This window comes from Urocampus carinirostris, chromosome 2 (assembly GCF_059441175.1).
Source record: "Urocampus carinirostris isolate Australia breed hairy pipefish chromosome 2, RoL_Ucar_1.0, whole genome shotgun sequence".
Lineage (NCBI taxonomy): Eukaryota > Metazoa > Chordata > Actinopteri > Syngnathiformes > Syngnathidae > Urocampus > Urocampus carinirostris.
This window is the reverse complement of record NC_142350.1, coordinates 57,268,019-57,291,044: the sequence shown is the minus strand read 5'-3', so window position 1 is coordinate 57,291,044 and position 23,026 is coordinate 57,268,019. Positions and strand designations below refer to the sequence as shown.

General features: G+C 39.8%; 1 protein-coding gene across 2 annotated transcripts; it reads left to right on the top strand.

Moving 5' to 3' along the window:
* Positions 1 to 1,026: 1,026 nt before the first annotated feature.
* stmn2a (stathmin 2a) lies at positions 1,027 to 21,032 on the top strand. 2 transcript variants are annotated; one of them, XM_088327259.1, is made up of 5 exons: positions 1,027 to 1,167; positions 12,741 to 12,836; positions 12,902 to 13,074; positions 13,139 to 13,330; positions 17,950 to 21,032. In XM_088327259.1, exons 1-5 carry the CDS (start codon positions 1,059 to 1,061, stop codon positions 18,007 to 18,009), a joined length of 630 nt encoding a protein of 209 aa, XP_088183385.1. In that variant the 5' UTR covers positions 1,027 to 1,058; the 3' UTR covers positions 18,010 to 21,032. The 2 variants fall into 2 exon arrangements, with proteins under 2 accessions (XP_088183385.1, XP_088183384.1); XM_088327258.1 differs by having other exon boundaries at positions 12,899 to 13,074.
* Positions 21,033 to 23,026: the final 1,994 nt, after the last annotated feature.

Genomic DNA, 23,026 nt, shown 5'->3' with positions numbered 1-23,026 from the left:
TTTTCAAACGTGTTTATGTAGTTTAACATGTTATATTGTACATGTGTTTCGTTATATCATATATACTGTTAATTAACGTTCTCATGAGTTGCTCGACATGAGAGAGGTTTATTATTAAAAAAAGTTCAAAAATGAAGTAGCTTGGACGTTCACTGTAGAAGGAAAAAATACATGCAAATATAATTAAGTAGAATAATACATTTTCTTATTCAAATTATGAATTCATTTTCTGTATTTAATTATTGTTGGTAATATACTGATTAAAGGATAACCACAAACCTGTTTTTTTTTTATTTTCTCCTTTTATACTTCCTTTTTTTCTTAACTTCTTTATGCAACATCATAATTCGTAATATAATGCATCAAAGCAAGTGAGCCGTTTGAGAGCCGGTTCTCTTTAACGAGTTGAGCCGAAAAAGCCGGTTCTCTAAAAAGAGACGGACTTCCTTTCACTACACAACTACCACATGAAATCCGATGTTTTTTAAGACCACGTGTATTTCAAATTTACTCATCGACCCCGCCTGTTGCTTTCGGATCAGAAGGACTTACGGAGTTTTCATTCAGGTTCGGCCATTGCGACTCGATGATTGTATCCAAAGAAAATTCAAAACTATGTTGTAATGTAGGCCTACTGCTCTGCTTGCTTTGTTCCCGTGTGATCGGAATGATGCATGATGGGTAATGCCCAGGCGGCAGACGCATGCGCACAGTAGCATGAAACCGCTGGCTTCGTTTGCAACGAAAAAAAACGATACCGAGATAGAGGCTACCGCGGCGGACCGGTGTGACTTGATTGATTTGCCGTTTTGTGATAGTCGGTGTATACCGGATGGTACCCATAATTGACAATTCTGCGTTTTTCGTTCAGATTTCCTCGTACGTCGTACACGGTTGACAGGTATGGGTGAGGCACAGCCTTACCTGCCTCCCCTGACTGGCCTTAACGTGAATCGGCCGGAAGCTAAAGGTTCAACGGGTGCACCCTGCGTGCTGTGCGCGTGCGTCAGATAACAAGCCCCGCCCCCTCGCCACCACCCGCTGCCGCTGACTCAGTGATGATCATTTCTCGCAGTTCACCTGAACGCAACACAGCATCGCGAAAGCAGCAGGAAAGCACGCGTCCACCGTCTGCACAAATTCCTACAATGGCCAAAACAGCGACCGGTAAGCATTTCTTCCTCTTTTCATTCAATCCTCACTCTTCAAACAAAGATAATGGATATAATTTGTGCTTTTGTTATTTTATTTCTATGGATTCATGACGGGCCCGGCGTTTGTGTCGCGTACCGGCCGGTGATGGTGCGTTATGTGAGGAACAAAATCTTATCATTAGGAATGACTATAAATTCACAAAATGGTTTTGAAACAAATGATTTGGAGTCCTGTTCTCGAATGTGGCGCAAGTGACATCTCTGCGGTCGTGAAACGCGCAGCACCATTTACCCGTTTCAGTCTCGATTAAATGTCTCATGACGCGTTTATTGTCTTTGCATTTCGAATAAGAGGGTCGCAAGCGTGCGTTGGTGCAGGATTTTAACCGATATGCGCGCTCCTCGTTACTTATCCGCCACAATATGCTGCATAATGCAGACGGACCCCACCCAAGATGCTGATGCTGCCCACCATTGAGGCCTAAGAGGGCGTCATCACTTTTTCAACTGCTAGCTTACCAAGCCATAAAACTTGCAACCTTTTCTATCTTTCTATCATAAAGTATTATGAATCAAGTTTGGATAATAAAAGGACCCCTTAAGGGTTCCTCTTCTTTTGTTTGGTGTGCCATTTGTCCAAGCAAAATGAGATTTGGGGCCCCCTATTACTTGATCTTTTTTTTTCAATGAATGAAAACTTTATTTTGAACATTATAAAAACAGGACAAAAACAAGGACTCAACTAATGTTACGTAACATGTTCGAAAAGGGGTTGTAAAAAGCAGACGCTTCCCCTACCCCTTCATTGGGGCGGCAGTAGCTCAGGAGGTAGAGCGCTCGTCTTTGGATCAACGGATCCCAGTTCGAATCCCGGCTCGTCCGTGCTACATGTCGAAGTGTCCTTGGGTAAGACACTGAACCCCTAATACCCCCAATAAGCAGGTTAGCGCCTTACATGGCTGCAAGGCCGCTATTGGGAAATGTGGAGCACATTGTAAAGCGCTTTGGGAAGTCGTTGACTTGAAAAGCGCTATATAAATGCAGATCATTTCATTTTTCATTTCATTCATCTTCCCTATTGATTTCATTTTACAGATAGCGCCTCTTTTGTTTCTAAATATACAGTGGAACCCTCCGTTCTCGACCATAATCCGTTCCAGAAACCTGTTCGAAAAGCGATTTGTTCGAACACAGAAATCATTTTTCCCATTACAAATAATGTAAATCGTTTTAATCCGTTCCAACACCCTGAATGTTTACCTTTGTTTACCTTTAAAACACAAATAACATAAATGTAACCCAGGCTTCCGTACGAAAGATTACGCTAACATGAACGTGTAAAAATAGAAAAAAAGGATAAAGAAAAGATTTATGAATAGGATTTTTTACCTTTGTGGTGGTCAGCAGAAGGCGCAGATGGACGGTGAGAGGGATGGAGGAGGAAGGAAAATTATTGTTTGGAAGGAGAGTCCCCTTCCATAAAAACTCTCAGGGGTGCTCACACGTTCAAATCTCTTTGCTACGGATGACTGGCTACAGGATGTTCTTTTCTCTTAACAATATCTATCCAATGACGCATGCTTCTGCCTTCTTTTTAGCACTTTTCGGAAGTGGTTCATGACAGTGTCATTAAAGTCATGAGGACTCTGGTGGCTGCAGCTCATCGGTGCGGTGAAATTCTGTAACTCGGCCCATTTGCTACACATTTGTGTAATCTCGGACGTCCCCTAGTGTATTGGAGGTGCAATTGCACCTGAGAAAATTAAAAGGAGTAAAAAAATGTGATGTGAGACATCCACCCCGGCGTTCGAACTTCGATTTTTGTTCGAACAACGGAGCAAGAATTTCTCGAATTTTTTGTTCGGACTCCGATTTGTTCGAACTGAGACTCGTTCGAAAGCCGAGGTTCCACTGTAACAAAATCTCACGGATATACATATTACATAGGTCAGTTATCAATAATTATAATAATAACAATAGTCACATATTTCATACACTAATCATCTAAGTACCATCTATTAACGTTATAATGCTACTAGTCACTAAATATCATTGTAACTTCAATGATAATAACAATAGATATAATAACAGTAATGATATAATAATAGTAACTATAACAACAAGGTTAACTACAGTTGTATGAAGCCTGTACTAACCAAATATAAATACTCATAATATTAATAAAATGTCGACTTGAAGATCTATAAATACCCAAAATATTACTATATATGTACCTACACAACTATAAATACACAAAATGTTATTAAAATGTGTACGTATACAAATATCACATGTGAGCAGGGTTGGGTAGGGTTACTTTAACTTGACTACTTTCAATTACTTTTGGATTATTCCAATACCAAATATGCTAATAAAAAACAAAAGAAACTAAATATGAATAAAATTATGACTCAAAACACATGGTAAGCTCTCTCTCCGGCAAAAATAACATCAAATGCGACAGAAACAAAATGAAAATAAAACCAAACATCATTTTTGCCGTTCCGTGTATTCCGTTACTCCCCAAGCCTGCACAAAATTGAGTCATTTTATTCATATTCAGTTTCTTTTGTCTTTTATTAGCATATTTGGTATTGGAGTAATCCAAAAGTCATTGAAAGTAATCCAGTTAAAGTAACCCTACCCAACCTTGCATATGAGTAAAGCTAAACAATGACAATTATGTAAATATGTAGGTAATGAGAAATAATCTACTGGTAGAGAGTAAAATAATTTGAAAAATGTATTGCACCTTAATGGCAGACAGTTGTACATCATCCTCAAATTCGGCAAGCATTCCCTTCTTCGTCTCGATCGTTGTCACTGTTTTCCACTTCCCCTTATCACTCATTTCTTGGGATTCAATAATATCATGACAAATGGGCAATAAAACACAGTATATCGCAATAAAACTAGATGTGGTCTTGCCCAACACAATTGGAACAGAACAGGATCAGGTAGAGGGCATGTTATATGTCGAAGTGTCCTTGGGCAAGACATTGAATCCCTAACACCTCCAATAAGCAGGTCGGCGCCTTGAATGGCTGTCGCTGCTATCGGTGTGTGAGTGTGTGTGTGAATGGGTAAGTGTGAAGCACATTGTAAAGCGCTTTGGAGGTCTTCATTGATTTGAAAAGCGCTATATAAATGCAGACCATTTACCATTTACCATTTGCAAACACAGTATTTCCAATCTCTAGTATCACCCTACCCCATTTTCTTCATCTCTGTATTCTGCCAGTAATGTTTTTTTGTATTTATATTTGAACACGTGAATAGTTGGAAATTGTTTGATCTCGTCTTGTAAATTGTTCCAAAGTTTGACTCCACACACAGACACACACATACTTTTCCTGGTGGTTCTCACCAATGGGATTTTGAATTTACCACAGCCCCTTAAGTTATAATTTCCCTCTTTCCGAGTGAATGATTTTTGGATGTTTTCTGGCACTATGTTTTTGTTGACCTTAGATTTTACTAAATCATACAATTTTAATCATTTGGACTGCAGGAATAAAATATTTGTATGATCCCGATATCCTACCCTGTGTATTGGTTCTAATTGCACGATTTTGGGGGATAAACAGACTTCTGCACAATATGTTAAGTATGGAAGAACTAGAGAACAATATTATAAATTCAATGCATTATAGTTTAAAAGGAATTTGGCTTTGTTAATTATTCAAATGCTTTTAGATACTTTAGTTTGTATGTATCTGATGTGTGTTTTCCAGATTAATTTATCGTCTATTATGACCCCTAAAACTTAATTTCTAAAACATATATTTTTGTTTCTTTTCATATAAAGAAACCAAGAGCCTAAACAGTGATTGGACATACCATTGAGTGTACTGATAGAATTAAGACTTGATCATCAACAGATGGCCATTTTTGGAAGAAACTAAAAAAGAAAACAGTAAAATGAAAATCCAAGCAAAAATGTCCTTTAATGTTAGATACTCAAATATGCCAAACTATGTTTGGGGGCCATTAGGAGACCACTATCCCCCGTTCTGCCCTAAACATATTTCAACAAGAAGTACAGACGCTCCCCTACTCACGAACATTCGAGTTACGAAAAACGGTAGATACGAACCTTTTTTTCAAGATTTCGAAAAATATCCGGACATTGCGGTTAGTTAGATTTTGTACAGGACATTACTGTAGTGCTTTTTTCCACACGATAGAACAAACATTCCGTCGGGGGCCGGACTAGTAGATTAAAGAGAAAGAAAAAGAGAGATAAAGAAATAAGAGAAAGAGGGAGGGAAAAGAATGGAGTGTCACGAGGCGGAGTGGAGTGGAAGGAGTGATCGGACCAGAACGGAGGCAGGAGGCAGGAAGGGAGAACTCAATTGCGTGACGATCCATAAGTTTTATTTAACAAAATAAAAGTTGTCCAAAAGTCAGGGACAAGACAAACAAAAACATTCTCACAATCAGAACAGAACGGTACAGAGTTCCTTCAGCATGAACTCAACAGGACAGGGCATAACAGACGGAAAATGTTTTAAAAACTAAAACAGGACAAGGCATAGCAGACCAGGGAATGTGTATATAATGAGCCAGCGCTCGCCAAACCCACAACCCAGCCTTAAGTAGCAGACCAGCAATCAGCTGATCTGCTTCAGCTTGAGTTCAGGGGCGCGGCAGACTGGTCGCCATGGCGACCGTGACATGGAGAGGGCGGGACAAAGAGAGAAAGCGAGAGAGCGTGAGAAACAAAAGGGATAAAAAGAGAAGTCGTGAGAGAGGGAGAAAGAAAGGGAGAGGAAGAAAGAAATCCAAAGAGAAATAGAAAGACAGACGGAGAGAAAAGAGAAAAGAAAGCGCAAAGGGTAGGAAGAGAGAAAGAGAAAAGAGAGAAAAGGAAAAAAGGAAGTTAGAGCAAAAGAAGTTAAAAAGACAAAGAGAAAGAGACAAAGAGCAACAAAGGAAGAGGAAAAGAGAGACACAGAGAGTGAAAGAGACACAGACAGAGAGTGGGAGCAAGGGTGTGGAAATGAGAGAGAGAGAGAGAGAGAGAGAGAGAGAGAGGGAGAGTACAGCTTTGGCAACATCAAGTTGACATATTTCAACCTGCAGCTTGTTTTTCTCTTGCATTTCTCTGAGTGTTGTCTCGCGGGTCGGATTCAATCCCTCAGCGGGCCTGATCTGGCCCGCAGGCCGCCTGTTTGACGCCCGTGGTGTAAAGTGTAAAGAAGAGGCGGGCCGTTTCATTTGAAATGAAAGTGGAATAAGAAAGCTTGATGCGGTTGAGAAAATGGTTGGATCGCTTTTTTTCGCCCACTTTTTACCACGGTGTAGGAACCTCTTGAAGCGCATCTTCCAAAAGTAAGCTGAACTCAACTTTATTCATCTCTATAGAGCATATTATTTTATTAAATGTTTATTTTTTAGTACAAAACGATACAGGTTACTCATACAAGCCTTAAGTATACTTGTATAATCTTGAAACATACATTCCATACAAAAAATAGCACTGAAGCAACTTACGAACAAATTCAACTTACGAACACATCTCGTTTGTAAGTAGGGTAGCGTCTGAATCTCCATTTGTTTTTGTTTTTTTAATTTGATTTTTTTTCCATTTTTTTGCAACTAAAAAGACAAAATATGGGAATGAGTTATTTTTTAACAATAGATATACTCCAAGTAATATTATCTCAAGCATTTTATACAATTTACAACTTTGAAAACAGAAGAATTCATTAGGATTGGAGAAATACCGTGGTAACCGAAATTTAAACATCATTGACTCCATTCTCTCTTTTTGTTTGAATCTATAGGCCAGGGGTGTCAAACTCATTTGAACTCGGGGGCCACACGATAGAACAAATATTCTGTCGGGGGCCGGACTAGAAGAATAAAGAGAAAGAAAAAGAGATAAAGAAATAAGAGAAAGAGGGAGGGAAAAGGAGAGAGGGCGGGACAAAGAAAGAAAAAGAGAGAGAGGGAGAGAGCGTGAGAAAAAAAAGATAAAAAGTCGTGAGAGAGGGGGAAAAGAAAGGGAGAGGAAGAAAGAAATCCAATGAGAAATAGAAGGAGTGAAAAGAGAAAAGAAAGCGCGAAGGGTTTGAAGAAAAAAGAGAGAAAAGGAAAAAAGGAAGTTAGAGCAAAAGAGGTTAAAAGACACAAGGGAGAGAAAGAGACAAAGCGCAACAACGGAAGAGAAAAAGAGAGACATAGAGAGTAAAAGAGACAGAGACAGAGAGTGGGAGAAAAGGGGTGAGAGAGAGAGAGAGAGAGAGAGAGAGAGAGAGAGAAAGAAACACAAGTACAGTGTCTTTGTGAGAGGCACCTAGCTTTGGCAACATCAAGTGGACATATTTCAACCTGCAGCTTGTTTTTCTCTTGCGCTTCTCTGAGTGTTGTCTCGCGGGCCGGATTCAATCCCTTAGCGGGCCTGATCTGGCCCGCGGGCCGCCTGTTTGACACCTGTGCTATAGGCGATCGTTATCCGTTCAGCAGTCTAGTGGGTAAGATGCCTTGCTCGAGAGTTATCAGTTCGCCTTGCGTGGGATGGATTACCCCTAAGGGGTCTTTTGCGCCACAGGCTGTTTTCTTTTCTAATTTGATGGCCGACTCCATTAAAATCTTATAACAACGTAGGTAATGGTTTTTTCCCTATGAGGAACCATTACATGGTTTTGTTCAATTCTCCAGAGGGCCATAATGACACTGAGGGGAAAATAGGATACCAGATTTCAATGGATGATATTATATGTGGGCGAGCCGGGGCGAGTACTCTCCAGAGAAGGGGTGTCAAACCTGGGTGCCCGGGTGCCCTCTGAGGACAGCCGAAGGGCCCGTGGACCTGTTTATTTTTGGTGAAATTATTTTTTTGGGTTGACTTAGTCAAATTAATCTTACTTCCTACTTATCATCTATTTCTTTCTCATTCTTTCTTTACTTTGATATTTTTTTCTTTTCTTTTCTTTCTTTCGCTCTCTCTTTCTTTTTCTCCTTTTTCCCTCTTAGTCTCTCTCTCTTTCTTTCTCCTTCTGTTTTTTTCTTTCTCTTTCTATTTTGTTCTCTTTCTTTCTTTCTCTCTTTCTATCTCTCTTATTCTTTCTCTTCTCCCCCCTTTTTTTCCGCTCATTCTCCCTTTTATTTCTCTTTTACTTTATTTTTCGTTCTTTCTGTCTTACTTCATCTATTTATGTCTGTCTTTCTGCCTGTCTTTCTTTTACTTTCTATTTATCTTCCTCTCTCTCTTTCTATTGGTCTCCCTCTCTTTGTTCTCTTTCCCTCTCTTTTGTTCTCTTTCTTTCTCTCTTTCCATCTCTTATTCTCTTTCTCTTTTTTTCTCCCTTTCTTTTTTGCTCATTCTCTTTCACTCTTTTTCTTTCTTTCTCTCTTACTTTATCTATTTCTGTCTGTCTTTGTGCCCGTCTTTTTTCTTTCTATTTATCTTCCACTCTCCCTTCCCTTTCTCTCCCTCTTTCTATCTCTCTTTCTTTGTATCTCTTCTCCCTTTCTTTTTCTCTCTTTCTATTTTATTTCTATTTCTCTCACTTCCATTCTCATTCTTTCCTCTTTTTTGTTCTTTTTCTTTCTTTCTTTTTCTTTCTTTCTTTTTCTCGCTCTTTCTTTCTTTCTTTCTCTCTTCTCCCTTTCTTTTTCTCTCTATTTTTTCTCTCTCTCACTCCAATTCTCGTTTTCTCTCCTTCTTTCTTTCTTTCTTTCTTTCTTTCTTTCTTTCATTCTCTTTCTTTCTTTCTTTCTTTCTTTCTTTCTTTCTTTCGCTCTTTCTTTCTCTCTTCTCCCTTTCTTTTTCTCTCTATTTTTTCTCTCTCTCACTCCAATTCTCGTTTTCTCTCCTTCTTTCTTTCTTTCTTCCTTTCTTTCTTTCTTTCTTTTTCTTTCTTTCTTTTTCTCGCTCTTTCTTTCTTTCTTTCTTTCTCTCTTCTCCCTTTCTTTTTCTCTCTATTTTTTCTCTCTCTCACTCCAATTCTCGTTTTCTCTCCTTCTTTCTTTCTTTCTTTCTTTCTTTCTTTCTTTCTTTCATTCTCTTTCTTTCTTTCTTTCTTTCTTTCTCTCTTTCTTTCTTTCTTTCTTTCTCTCTTCTCCCTTTCTTTTTCTCTCTATTTTTTCTCTCTCTCACTCCAATTCTCGTTTTCTCTCCTTCTTTCTTTCTTTCTTTCTTTCTTTCTTTCTTTCTTTTTTCTTTCTTCCCTTCTTTCTTTCTTTCTTTGTTTCTTTGTTTCTTTCTCTCTTCTCCCTTTCTTTTTTTCTGTATTTTTTCTCCCTCTCACTCCAATTCTCGTTTTCTCTCCTTCTTTCTTTCCTTCTTCCTTTCTTTCTTTCTCTTTCTTTCTTTCTTTCTTTCTTTCTTTCTTTCTTTCTTTCTTTCTTTCTTTCTTTCTTTCTTTCTTTCTTTCTTTCTTTCTTTCTTTCTTTCTTTCTTTCTTTCTTTCTTTCTTTCTTTCTTTCTTTCTTTCTTTCTTTCTTTCTAATAACATAGTAAGAACAAGTAATTCATTTAGAAACGTATATTGTTGCAAATTGTGTGCCCTCTGCACAAATAAGTAGCAAAAAGTAGCTGGACCCTTGAAAAAGGTTGGCGACCCCTGCTCCGGAGCTTTGCTTCTTCATAATTCGATGTAAAACTGAATGTGTAAATTCGTTTTTTTTTTTTTTACCTAAAACGTTTTGGATTTTAAGAAAATGAGTAATAAGGGTTGGGAAGGCGGCCAATTAGCCCTGCAGGGAGAAATGCACTCTTGGCAACCTCATCACACAGCGTCCGAGGTTCCAAATCGGATGACGCTGCGCACTTGCCGGAAATCCAATGACTTCACGCTCACGCTCGGCTCGCTTATCGATGGGGAGGAGAACTGATACGGGAGACGCGGAGAGAATGGCATCCGCGGTGGTTTAGGCCACACTGTCGTGTTCAATTTAGAGCAGTGTTCCCTCTAAGCTGCACATTCTCAGCGCACAAGAAAATCTAGCCAGCGCAATGTTCCCTCTAAACTGCGTGTGTGAGTTTTTAGAGTTTTTCGAGAACCGGCTTCTTCGGCTCGGCTCACTAAAAGGAACCGGCTCTTTCGGGTCCTAAACGGCCCTTCGGGTTGTTTTTGCTTCTTTCATCCCTATATGACCAAATATCATGTAAAATGATGCACAAAATGACGTAAAGGAAGGGGGAATAGAACAAAAAAGAAAAAAAAAATACCAAAATGAAAAAGTAGTGAAAAGCTGAGAAAAAAAAGAAACAAAAGAAAGAGAAAAAAGGAAAAATTCAGAAAAAAGCCAGAAAAAAAGAAATAAACAAAGGAAAAAAAGTAAATAGAGAAAAAAAAGAAAAAAGTGACAGCTAGGAAAAAATAAACACATGAGATATTTTAAAAAGGAATAAAAAAAAGAAACAAACAGGGAAAAAGAAGAAAAAGTTTGTATTGCATTCAAATAATTTCCAATTATACCAAGTCAATCTTGTTGCCAACATTGCACTTCCACTAAAAAATGTGATTAATTACAGTTGTGTATCGTGCAACCGACGAAATAAGCCCCCAAAAATGTTAGTATTAAGCGACAAAAGATACCAGGAAAAAAAAGAAATGGAAATCTTGTGAAAGAATTGTTGTGAAAACAAATGACATTTGTAGGCCGTACAACCTTTGCAACAATACATGAGTCAATCAATTCAAAAGTAAAATGTCTTTTTGCATTGCCGGAAACTCAGCAAAATGTAACTTGATGTCAAGTTTTGGACATGTTTGATAATGGATTATTTGCCACACTTGGGATTGCTGTTGCTCAATGTTGTTTCAAGCGTTGCTCACTGACTTTGTGTGAACGCTCAGACCCGTGGAAAATGACAGGGAACATTGCCCCCGGGCCAAATCTGTCCCGGGAGACGACACTGAGAGCAGCACAAGGGGAAAATGAGCTGCAGTTTTGAATATGTCCACTTGATGTCAGCCAAGCCAGGCACCGCTCGGAAAATGACCCTAATTTTATTTCTCTCTCGCTCTCTCTTTCCTTTGCTTTTTTTCTATCTTTCTCACCCGCTCTCTCCCTCTCCCTTTTTTCTATTTCCTTTTTCTTTCTCACCCTCTCTCTTTCTCTCACTTTTTGCTATTTCTCTCTCTCTCTCTCCTTTTTCTCTTTCGCTATTTTTCCCCTCACATTTTTTGTCTTTTTCACTCCCTTTCTTTATCTCCCCCCTCTCTCATGCTCACTCTTATCCTCTCTCCTTTTCTTTTCTCTATTTTTCCCGCTGTCACGAGGGAGACCAGACCAGAACGGAGGCAGGAGGCAGAAAGGGAGAACTCAATTGCGTTGACGATCAAAACTGTTATTTAGTAAAATAAAAGTCGTCCAAAACTCAGGGACAAGACAGAACAAACAGGCTTTAACTAAAAACGTGCAAACACAGGTTTCTTCCGACTCAAACAAAACAGGACAGAGCAAAACAGAACGGGAGATGCAGACAGAAAATGCAAAACAGAAAATGCAATGAGCCAGCACCCACAAAACCCACAACCCACCCTTAAGTAGCACACACGCAGATTAGCTGATCTGCTTCAGCTGGTGCCCAGGGGGCGGGGCCAGCCGGTCACCATGGCGACCATGCTGGCCATGACACCCGCTCTTTCTCTTTCTCACTTCCTTTCTTTTTATTTAATTCTCTCTCCTTTTTTCTCCCCCTCTCTCTATTTATCTCACTCTTTGCTTCTTACCCCCCCTTTCTCTCCTTTATTTCTATTTATCTTTCTTCTTTCTCCTTCCCTCTCTCTCTCTCCCTTTTTGCTTTTTATCTTTTTTTCTTTCTGACCCCCTCTCTCTTTCTCTCCCTTTTTCTTTCTCTCTTTCCTTTTCTCTCTCACTTTTTCTCGCTCTTTTTCTCACTCCCTTTCTTTATTTACCTCTTTCACATGCTCACCGATTTCCTCTTTCTCTCGTTGTCTTTTTCTTTTCTCTCATTCTTCTGATCTCTCTCTTTCTCACTTTATTTCTATTTTTATTTCTTTTTCTGTCTTTCTCCCCCTCTCTTTTGTGCTCTCTTTATTTCTTTCACTCTTTCTTTCTTTTTTTGTGCCCTTCTCCCTCCAACTCTGTCTCCCTTCTTCTCTCGCTCTTTTCTCTTCACGTTTCTTGCTCTGATGAGCGGCTGTAGTTAGTATCAGCCGCTTTTCGCCGTCACTTCCGGTTGAGCCCTAGAATTGGGACGTTGCCTTTCCGGTAAAATTTGAGATGTAAAAGTGTTTTGGGTCTTGTCAGGTTGTTCTCTGAAACGTTACGTTTGTCTCAACAATTGTAATTTTGAATGATTTGTAAAATTGTTTCCTATTATGTAGAATTGTTTTCTCAAATACAAAAGTGTTTTGGACCTCTCAGCCACCATTTTGAACTGTTGACCGCCTTCAAATGGAATCCGGGTATTTCCTTTTGTGCATGCTCCTTGGTCTCCATTCTGCTTCCATACAAAAGCATAACTCTTGTTTAAACCTTTACATTAAAACATAATCGGCATTGAATTATTAACGAGGCTCTTCCGGACCTCGGCGCCTTCATAACATTGATTCCTTCCCGTAACAATGACTCACCTGGATGATGTTCCTGCTCCCTCCCCAGCGTACAAGGAGAAGATGAAGGAACTCTCCGTCTTCTCGCTCATCTGCTCCTGCTTTTACCCCGAGGCACGCAACAAGGTCCTGAACGAGGTGGAAGGTAAGCAACCGATTTGGGATCGGATCCCATGGCGATTCTCACCGCGTCCGTGCGACCGGCAGCAGACATCGAGGTGAAGCCCATCAACAAGCGAGCTTCCGGGCAAGCCTTCGAGGTGATTCTCAAACCCTTGTCACCGACGTCCGATGTGGTCCACAACCTGGCTTCTCCCCCGAAGAAGGACCTGTCCTTGCACGACATTGAGAAGAAACTGGAAGCGGCCGAGGAACGGAGAAAGGTGACCGCCTTTTGTTCGGGATGGTCCACCACGAATGACAAATTTGGGTTCCGTTTGTGTTTAGTACCAAGAGACGCAGGTGCTGAGGGCTTTGGCCGAGAAGCGAGAGCACGAGAGGGACGTGCTCTTCAAGGCCCTGGAGGAAAACAACAATTTCAGCAGGATTGCTGAGGAAAAGCTCCAAATGAAGATGGAGCAGATCAAGGAGAACCGCGATGCCCACATGGCAGCCATGCTGGAGCGTCTACAGGAGAAGGTAGAAGTATTGATTGCATCTGGGGGGTCAAACTCATGTTAGCTCAGGGGCCACATAGTAGAAGAAACAGTCTCAAGGGGGCTGGACCAGGAGATGAATGGCATAAAAAGTGTGCCTTAGCTAAAGAGCTGGAGATCCTTCGGTGGCTCAAAACTAAATTAAGATTATGAATCAGGGGTGTACGATTTGATCTATTACAGTAATCCCTCAGTTATCGCGGTTAATGGGGACCAAGACCACCCGCGAAAACTGAAAATCCGCAACTGCTCGCTTTTGGTATAATAAAGTCAAACTTGAGATGAAATGTGACAGAAGAGAATATACTTACGTCGCGTCGCCGAGTTCCTCCATGATAAACTGAGCGCCACATAAGAAGGGGGTGAGGTGGGAGGAGTTAAAGGAGGGGGGGGGGGTGGGGGTGAGCGAAGCGGTAACTCACCATGACTAAGCATTGTGTCAGGGCCTCCTCCTCCCCTTCACAATAAGAGTATCCACACTGTGTCATCAGTTGACATAAGTCAATAAATGCGTTTATTGAGAAGGTAAGGTATTATTTTTAGACCCGCGAAGCTCTGAACCCGCAACAGTGGAACCGCAAACTAGCAAGGTTCCACTGTATTAAGGTTTTTTTTTCTCAATATATTTTTTCCTTCTCTATGACTTAATATCTTGTAGTGCAGGGGTCATCTATCTATGACACGCGTGCCAGCAGTGACACGCGAGGGGTTAACCAGTGGCACACAAGAAAGATTTTTTTTAAAGCGCATTTACCTGAAATTTAGACATTTTCAATTGCGCACGGTGTTATTTAGAAGCTTTACTTGAAAAGCGCTATATAAATGCAGACCATTTACCATTTACGTTAGCGCCCCTCCGTGTGTCAGTGCGTGTTTGCGCGGCGCCTCGCAGAGGAGAACTCCGTGTTTTAACGCAGCCAACGAAACACGCGCGCAATAAATGAACGAATCATGACGACTCCTCGAGCGAAAATATCTCGTTTTTCCAGCCAGCGTGGACAAATGACTGGGGCTTTGTGCAAAAAATGACTGTGCTGTTTTGTGCATTATGCCTCGAGAGCGTTTTGACGAAACATGTTTTTTGATTGTAGTTTATAGTTGATGAAGAATGGTTGATTCTGGTTCATTCTTGTGGCAAAAAGTTGAAGTCGTGGAAGTCTACAGGCCTTTCCAGTTGTTATTCACATTCATTTTTTTAGTTGATTGATGAACAAGAATAGTGGAAGATAAATTGGTCAGTTATACCAGTGTTTTTCAACCAGTGTGCCGGGGCACACTAGTGTGCCGTGAGACCTTGTCTCGTGTGCAGGGTTGGGTAGGGTTACTTTAACTTGATTACTTTCAATTACTTATGGATTACTCCAATACAAAATGTGCTAATAAAAGACAAAAGAAACTAAATATGAATAAAATTATGACTCACAACACGTGGTAAGCTTTCTCTCCTGGCTTTGATCTCCGGCAAAACGAACATAAAATGCGACAGAAACAAAATGAAAATAAATCCAAACAGCTTGCCAACATCATTTTTGCCGTTCCATGTATTCCGTTACTCCCCAAGCCTGCACAGAATTTAGTCATTTTATTCATATTTAGTTTCTTTTGTCTTTTATTAGCATATTTGGTATTGGAGTAATCCAAAGGTAATTGAAAGTAATCCAGTTAAAGTAACCCTACCCAACCCTGGTAGTGTATAGCATTTGTAAAGACAAGCAATTGAATTCATTTTTATTACAGTTTATTCAAAGGTAGGATGGGTAGTTTGACGCGTTCATATCCACAAAAAGCTAAAAGTTAAATGTTTTCTCTATTTAGTATGTGTCAACAATGCCCAACTGAGTTCAAAGAGCCCTTATGTTTTATTTTCCAATGCGCCTATCTGCTTTTATTTGACTTGGCGGAACAAACCGCCCCAAAAATGAAAGAAGAAGAGTTTATTTCTTATTTGAGCATGTCTAAGAAATAAAGGGAAAACATGCGGTACTCTACTGCCATCTTCTGGTTTAAGATCATGAGATTTCAAATGACGCACTCCAACTTTACCTCAGGGAAACTCATGCAAAGCGAAATTACAAAAATAGTACACAAACACTGATTTAAGTACAAATTGTTCAAATGATTTAATGATTTTTCTGCCACGCTGTAATCAGAAGAGGTAAAAACTTTTTATATTTTTATTTATGTATTGATTTATACTTTGAAACCAAAGAACAAACCTTATTTCCAGGTGCAAGCATGTTTTTAGCAAACTAAAGTACTGTACTTTGAAAACGTTTTTGGTCCCAAAAAACTTCTGGACTGTCAAATTATAATATATTAAAAAAAAACATTTCTGCTGTATTGCACTAATGATTCCAAAAAGGAGTGGAAATTATTTCAGGACAGCAGAGGAAATTTGTCGCCATCATGTGGACGTTATTTATAAAACAAAAGTGGAGTATAAAAAAGCTTTTACTTTCCTTTAGCATTTCAAGAAGTCCAGATTTTTTTGGCAATAGATAGCATCTTCCTCTGCTTTTTGTTGTTCCGTGGACATGAGGGCTCAAAATTGAAAATGATTTGCACTTATGTAATATAGGTTCGTCAAGTTTTACGTTCGTGTACGTTATTGACGCACAGACAGACACAGGCACAAAAGGGACAAGATGACTGTTTAGCCAATCGGAACGCAGAACAAAATGGACGATAAAAATCTGCCAAGTAGCAAAACCAGGAAAATTAAACTGCAATACAGCAAAGGGGTGACGGTTCGTCTGCCGTCCAGCATGGATGGTGTTAGGAATCTACTATTAAAATGTACCGTTTACCAAATTGTTCGAATGAGTTATCTGACTCCATTAACCAAACACAACCTACATTCACCTAACAATGCAGGCTCGTTTCTTGATGGAAAAGATGGACAAGAGACCGGCATTTCCACACGGGGGCAGATTTAATTTCTTAAAATATTTAACTAAGTGAACTCCATCGAATATGGCCGAATTAGCCGAATTAGTGTCGCTCGAGTCTATGTCAAGCCTCCTCTTTTGATCTCCTGCTTCCTACTCTCGGCCCACGTTTTTCCACAAGCTGGTGTGCTGGCTCCTCCCATGGGCGTGCCAGGACAGCCCCCCCGGGTTTAACCACCTCCTCGCCGAAGGGCGTCGCGATGTCTGTCCTTGTGCGTCTGGCCTTCTCCGTCAGCACTCACAGGAATTCTGTTATCAGAAATACGTCTGATGCATTCCACACAGCCTAACCTTCTAATGTACCTTGTAGAAAAACAGTCAGTGAATATCTTGCATTAAACTCAATAAATGTAACTTGTATTCAATCGTATAAAATCTTTTATAGTCAAATGTATAAAAGCCTACAATGGCAACGTGACGTCACGTGCAAAGGTTGAATAGAATAGAATAGAATAGAATGGAATAGAATGGAATCGAATAGAATATACCTTTATTGTCATTGTTACAAAATGGGTTAACATATTGTGTCAACGAAATTGGGCATGGCACTCCAGTTTCACAATATCACAGTGAGGATAAAAGAAACCAAGAAGATAAAGGAACAGAGAAGATAAGGTTATAAAACAAGGAGGATAAGGTTATAGTTATAATGTACACAAAGAAATGTCGGCATGTAGGATGTTACATACAGTTTGGTATCGTAAGGGTTGTGCAATATGCATTTGGTGCAAAAATAGTCAGCACTGTGCAAGGTGAGCAGTAAACATAGTGCAGTCAACATTGTGCAAGAAACATAGGTATGAGTACCATTTTACGTTCGTATGAGGTAGTGGGAGTTTTCAGTTTTTTGTGCGGTGTGTGTTTAGGGTGGTAATGGCTCTGGGGAAGAAACTGTCTGAGTCTGTTTTTGTTTTGTGTGACCTGTAGCGCTTGCTGGACGGCAGCAGGTCAAAGAGGTGGTGGCCGGGGTGAGAAAAGTCCTTGATGATGTTTTTTGCTCTGCTGAGGTAGCGAGAGCAGGCAATGTCCTCCAGACTGGGCAGAGAGCAACTTTGCTGCTCGCACTGACTTTCTTCGGAGGCATAATTAGGGGCTAAAACACTTGGTAAAGCGAAAGCAAAACGAAGCACGTCCGCACGCGATAACAGTTGGTCACGAAAAGAGCGATCTACATCCGTTTTTTTGACCCTGTGGAGCGTTTTCCTGTCTGCTGCTGTCCACCCAGCATACCACACCGTAATGCAGTATGTTAGAATGCTCTCCACTGTGGTTTTGTAAAAGGACACCTGCAGCTGCTGTTTTAGATGATTTTTCCTGAGCACTCTCAGGAAATGTAGTCGCTGCTGGCCCTTCCCTACAATGCGTCCAAGACTTTGATTTGAAACAAAATAACATCGGGATGTTTGTTTCCTAAAAATGTTCTCTGGTTGGTAAATGGTAGTCAGCAAACAAAGCTGCAGTAGTTGGTTTGGGAGTGGGCAGGTCATTGTTTGACATGTCGTGGCTTATATTTCACTTGTCCTTCTCCCAGCATTGTCTCGCGGGCCGTTCTGGGAGGCCAGATGTTTGACACCTCTGGATTAGATCACTCTAAAGAAAAATAGTGCCACCTAATGGCACTTGCTGACTAAACTACTGTGATGCTGTTTACCAGGAGAGACACGCAAAGTTGGTGCGCAGAAACAAAGAGATGAGGGAAGAGCTGACCGCGTGAACGCCGCACAAGGAATCCGCCGACATCCATCCACCATCCATCCGTCCGTTCGTCCTCCTTTCCTCAACCTGCTCCGACCCTTTCCCCAACAGACATGCAATTCCGGAGCGCCCGGCAAGTGGACGGACCTCGCCACAACAATCAGCAATCAGTCGCTCAATTCAGTATTATTAATGGAGACATACGTCGGTCTCGCTCATTTCTGAGAGCTGCAACGATTTCTTGATTTTAGAGAGAGATCTGTCTTATTTTGTAAATATGAGTTCTATCTATCTATCGATCTGGCTATCGATCTGTTAGCTAGATACATAGTTACATAGCTAGCTAACTGTTGTTTTCTGTGTATTGCACTCTACTGTTTATTATCTATCCATTTATCTATCTATCTATCTTTCTATCTATCTGTCCACCTGGCGATTAATCCATTAGCTAGATACATAGCTATATAGATAGCTAACTATTGTTTTCTGTGTATTGCACTCTACTGATTTATTATCTATTGATCTATTTATCTGTCTACCTGTCGATTAATCCAATAGCTAGATACATAGCTACATAGATAACTACTTATTGTTTTCTGTGTATTGCATTATACTGTTTTCTAATCTATATCCATCTGTGTATCTCTCGATCTACCAGCTAGATACATAGCTACATGGATAGCCTATTATTATTTTCTGTGTATTGCACTCAACTGATTTATTATCTATCTATCTATCTATCTATCTATCTATCTATCTATCTATCTATCTATCTATCTATCTATCTATCTATCTATCTATCTATCTATCTATCTATCTATCTATCTATCTATCTATCTATCTATCTATCTATCTATCTATCTATCTATCTATCCATTAGCTAGATACATAGCTACATGGATAGCTAATTATTGTTTTCTGTGTATTGCACTCTACTGATTTATTATCTATCTATCTATCTATCTATCTATCTATCTATCTATCTATCTATCTATCTATCTATCTATCTATCTATCTATCTATCTATCTATCTATCTATCTATCTATCTATCTATCTATCTATCTATCTATCTATCTATCTATCCATTAGCTAGATACATAGCTACATGGATAGCTAATTATTGTTTTCTGTGTATTGCACTCTACTGATTTATTATCTATCTATCTATCTATCTATCTATCTATCTATCTATCTATCTATCTATCTATCTATCTATCTATCTATCTATCTATCTATCGACCTGTCGATTAATCCATTGGCTAGATACATAGCTACATAGATAGCTAACTATTGTTTTCTGTGTATTGCATTATACTGTTTTCTAATCTACATCTATCTGTGTATCTCTCGATCTACCAGCTAGATACATAGCTACATGGATAGCTAATTATTGTTTTCTGTGTATTGCACTCTACTGATTTATTATCTATCTATCTATCTATCTATCTATCTATCTATCTATCTATCTATCTATCTATCTATCTATCTATCTATCTATCTATCTATCTATCTATCTATCTATCTATCTGTCGATTAATCCATTGGCTAGATAATAATAATAATAATAATAATAATTTCCTTGTATTGTCATTCTGTGTAACAATGTACACAGAACGAAATGTCGATTGCACCTGACCCGTTGTAGCGAGCCGATGCAGCCGCAGCCAACATAGGGCGCCGCCGACCACTTTTTAAGTCTTAGGAATGACTCGGCCGGGGCGCGAACCACCGACCTCCCAGTCTCAAATACATAGCTACATAGATAGCTGACTGTTGTTTTCTGTGTATTGCACTCTACTGATTTATTATCTATCTATCTATCTATCTATCTATCTATCTATCTATCTATCTATCTATCTATCTATCTATCTATCTATCTATCTATCTTATTTATTTGTCGACCTGTCGATTAATCCATTAGCTAGATACATAGCTACATAGATAGCTAACTATTGTTTTCTGTGTATCGCACTCTACTGATTTATTATCTATCCATCTATCTATTTATTTGTCGACCTGTCGATTAATCCATTAGCTAGATACATAGCTACATAGATAGCTAACTATTGTTTTCTGTGTATTGCATTAGACTGTTTTCTAATCTATATCTATCTGTGTATCTCTCGATCTATCAGCTAGATACATAGCTACATGGATAGCTAATTATTATTTTCTGTGTACTGCACTATAATGTTTTATAATCTCGCTACCTATCTGCCTGTTTATCTAGTTACCCTAGATAGCTTTTGAGATAGTTCCAAAGCTACGTAGCTATCACTCTAGCTACCAATCTAGACAACTAAGTAGTTAAATCTCCAGACAGCAACTGATCCATCTTGCTAGCTTGATATTTCTTCAGCTAGCTACATATTGAGCTTGCTAACTTGCTTTTATCGGATTATTATTTATTTGTTTACTGCATCGTACTGTTCGACGCCACCAAATTTGTGAGTTGGATGTTGACCGACCTTCGCAGTGTGATCCCGACGTTGTCGAGGACGACGTCGACAATGATGTAGTTGGTGTTTTCGTGGAGAATGTATTGTGTAAGGTCGAGGTAATAGAGTAGAAAAACATGCGCAAAGCCAGTTGGTGTTTTCCTCTCACGTGCTCAGAATGTAGAATATGAAAGGTCTATTTGCTATGAGCCCAACCGTTAGTTGGTGCTTGGTTATGATTAAGAATGTATTTACACCCAAAAAACAAAGTGTTTCTAGCCATGCAGACACCCCCAGGACCATCACGTACGTATTGGTACCATGCATCTTTACTCAAAGAATGTCGTTTCATCATAATATTGATTACGAGGGGATAAAAAGCGTGTGTGCTTGCTTGGCAACGAAAGAATAGCTCAACACAAAACGTGGTTGGCCTTGAATCCAGGAAGCGGAATGCTATAGTATACATTCAACACACAGAACAAGTAGTCTCTTTTTAATATACAGCATCGCTGATATCTGCCTGCGACCTCTACTGCTTGTGTTTCCTTCTTGAATTTCTCTGTAAAAGCTTTGCTTAATAAATATTTGGGGTTCTGTGAATGTGGCGTCAGTTTCTGGCCAAAGAGATCCCTCTTGTTTTTTTTTTTAAACCCGTGGAATCGAATTAAATATTACGACCATTAGTAGCAGCTTACATGTTGGGGGGTGGGGGGTGCTGGAGCCCGTCCCAGCCATCTCCGGGCAGTGGGCAGGGGACACCCTCAACTGGTTGCCAGCCAATAGCGGGGCACACGGGGACAGACAACTCACTCGCTCAGTCACACCTAAGGACAATTTGGACCGGCCAATCCACCTGAAATGCATGTCTTTGGAATGTGGGAGGAAACCGGAGTGCCCGGAGGAAACCCACGCAAGCACGGGGAGAACATACAAACTCCGCACAGGAAGTCTGGAGCTGGATTTGAACCCACGCAGGAGGTTCCCATGACATGAACTGCGCCGCACATGCGCTAACCACTGCGCCGCCGTGCTGCTGACTGCAATAATCTAAAACATTAAAAATACAAAAAAACGGGTCATCACTCAACAGGCCGCACCTCGTGGCGTGTTTGCATCAAAACATGTTGCATCATCGTTTCAAGCTGTATTACTTCTTATTTAGTGCTTTTTTAAAATATACATCATTTACAACTTATATATCTTTATATACAAAAAATATTTGTGAAAGCAGCTCCTATATCTAGCAAAATATGCATTTTTTTTATCCAACTGATATTGGGCACATCTTACCTTCAGCGCGATGCAAATTAGCTGAAGCTACGGCAAGCGCTGAAGCCCATAAAGTGCCAAACGAAAAAGACAGTCGCAGACGCCCATGATTTAAGATTTGAAAGAGGTACCGGAATATTAACAGTAATACAACAAAAACACAGATTTTGTGAGAATTCAAAAAAACATTCAAAACAATCAAATTTCAACTCTGTTACACCTAACTGTTTATTATTTAACCACTATAAAATGTAGGGCTTATCTTCTTCTATTGGTAAATTTATAAATTTCAAGTCAAGTCATGTTTATTTGTGATGCCCTTAATCACAAGGAGTCACAAAGGGCTGCTCAGACCACAGATTATTGCAAACCACAGACTATTATGACATCATCCCCTGATCTAAAACCTACATGAGAGCAAGGAAAAACTCAAAACCTTAACATGAGGAAAATGACGAAGCCTTGAGAAAGTCGTTTGCTGGTATCTATTAGATAGACATCAGACAACATTTAGCATAAATTATAGTCAAAGAACATTCTTAATGCACTTGGTTTAGGGCAATGGTTCCCAATGTTCCCTCTAAGCTGCGCCCGTGCGCGACTGCGCACTGCCCTCACATTCCTAGCGCACAAGAAAATCTATCCAGCGCAATGTTCCCTCTAAGCTGATTAACAAGATACTTTTAACAAGTGATCGTATAGTGGTTTTGACTTTTACAATGAATTCAACTCAACATATTTTTCAATCTGAATTTTACCCAGCATCATCCTTTTTATATATTTGTGAAAACAGAAATAATTACAATAACGAGTATAAAAAACAGGAACAATTTACCTGCAATGAGCGACACAACATACACACACCGTGTGGTTAGCACCTCCGCTGGTTCTCAACCTCTATGAAGGAAATTAGCATTTAAAACTAATATAAATGGCGACAGAAACAAAACAAAAATAAATCCAAACAGCTTGACAACATCAATTATAAAAATGTGTATGTTGCGAGATTTGTCAGTTGTGGTTTTAATGTTGTCAATTCACTTTTTGCGGAGCACCAAAAGATCGTGGCTTACCGTTAGCAGAGCGCTGGAAACTGCTAACAATATCCGCCTTCCGGTCATAAAATCAGAGGCTAAACTAAACCTTACCCCATACCAGCAGGTGGCACTGTTGGACTAGTCATTGCAGGACACTTATATGTAACCGCGGTGTACCTGTCCCACTAAAGATCCACATTCACGCTGGACTGGATGATTAGGTTTTTATTATAGTTGCTGCAAATGAATGAGTCACAACACGTGGTAAGCTTCTCTGCTAGCTTTGAT

Excerpts from the sequence above, each read along its gene's own strand:
- stmn2a (XM_088327258.1), top strand. The coding sequence starts at position 1,059 with ATGATCATTTCTCGCAGTTCACCTGAACGCAACACAGCATCGCGAAAG. Across the intron at positions 13,075-13,138 it reads CGGCCGAGGAACGGAGAAAG|TACCAAGAGACGCAGGTGCT; the intron begins GTGACCGCCTTT and ends GTTTGTGTTTAG. Across the intron at positions 13,331-17,949 it reads TGGAGCGTCTACAGGAGAAG|GAGAGACACGCAAAGTTGGT; the intron begins GTAGAAGTATTG and ends GCTGTTTACCAG.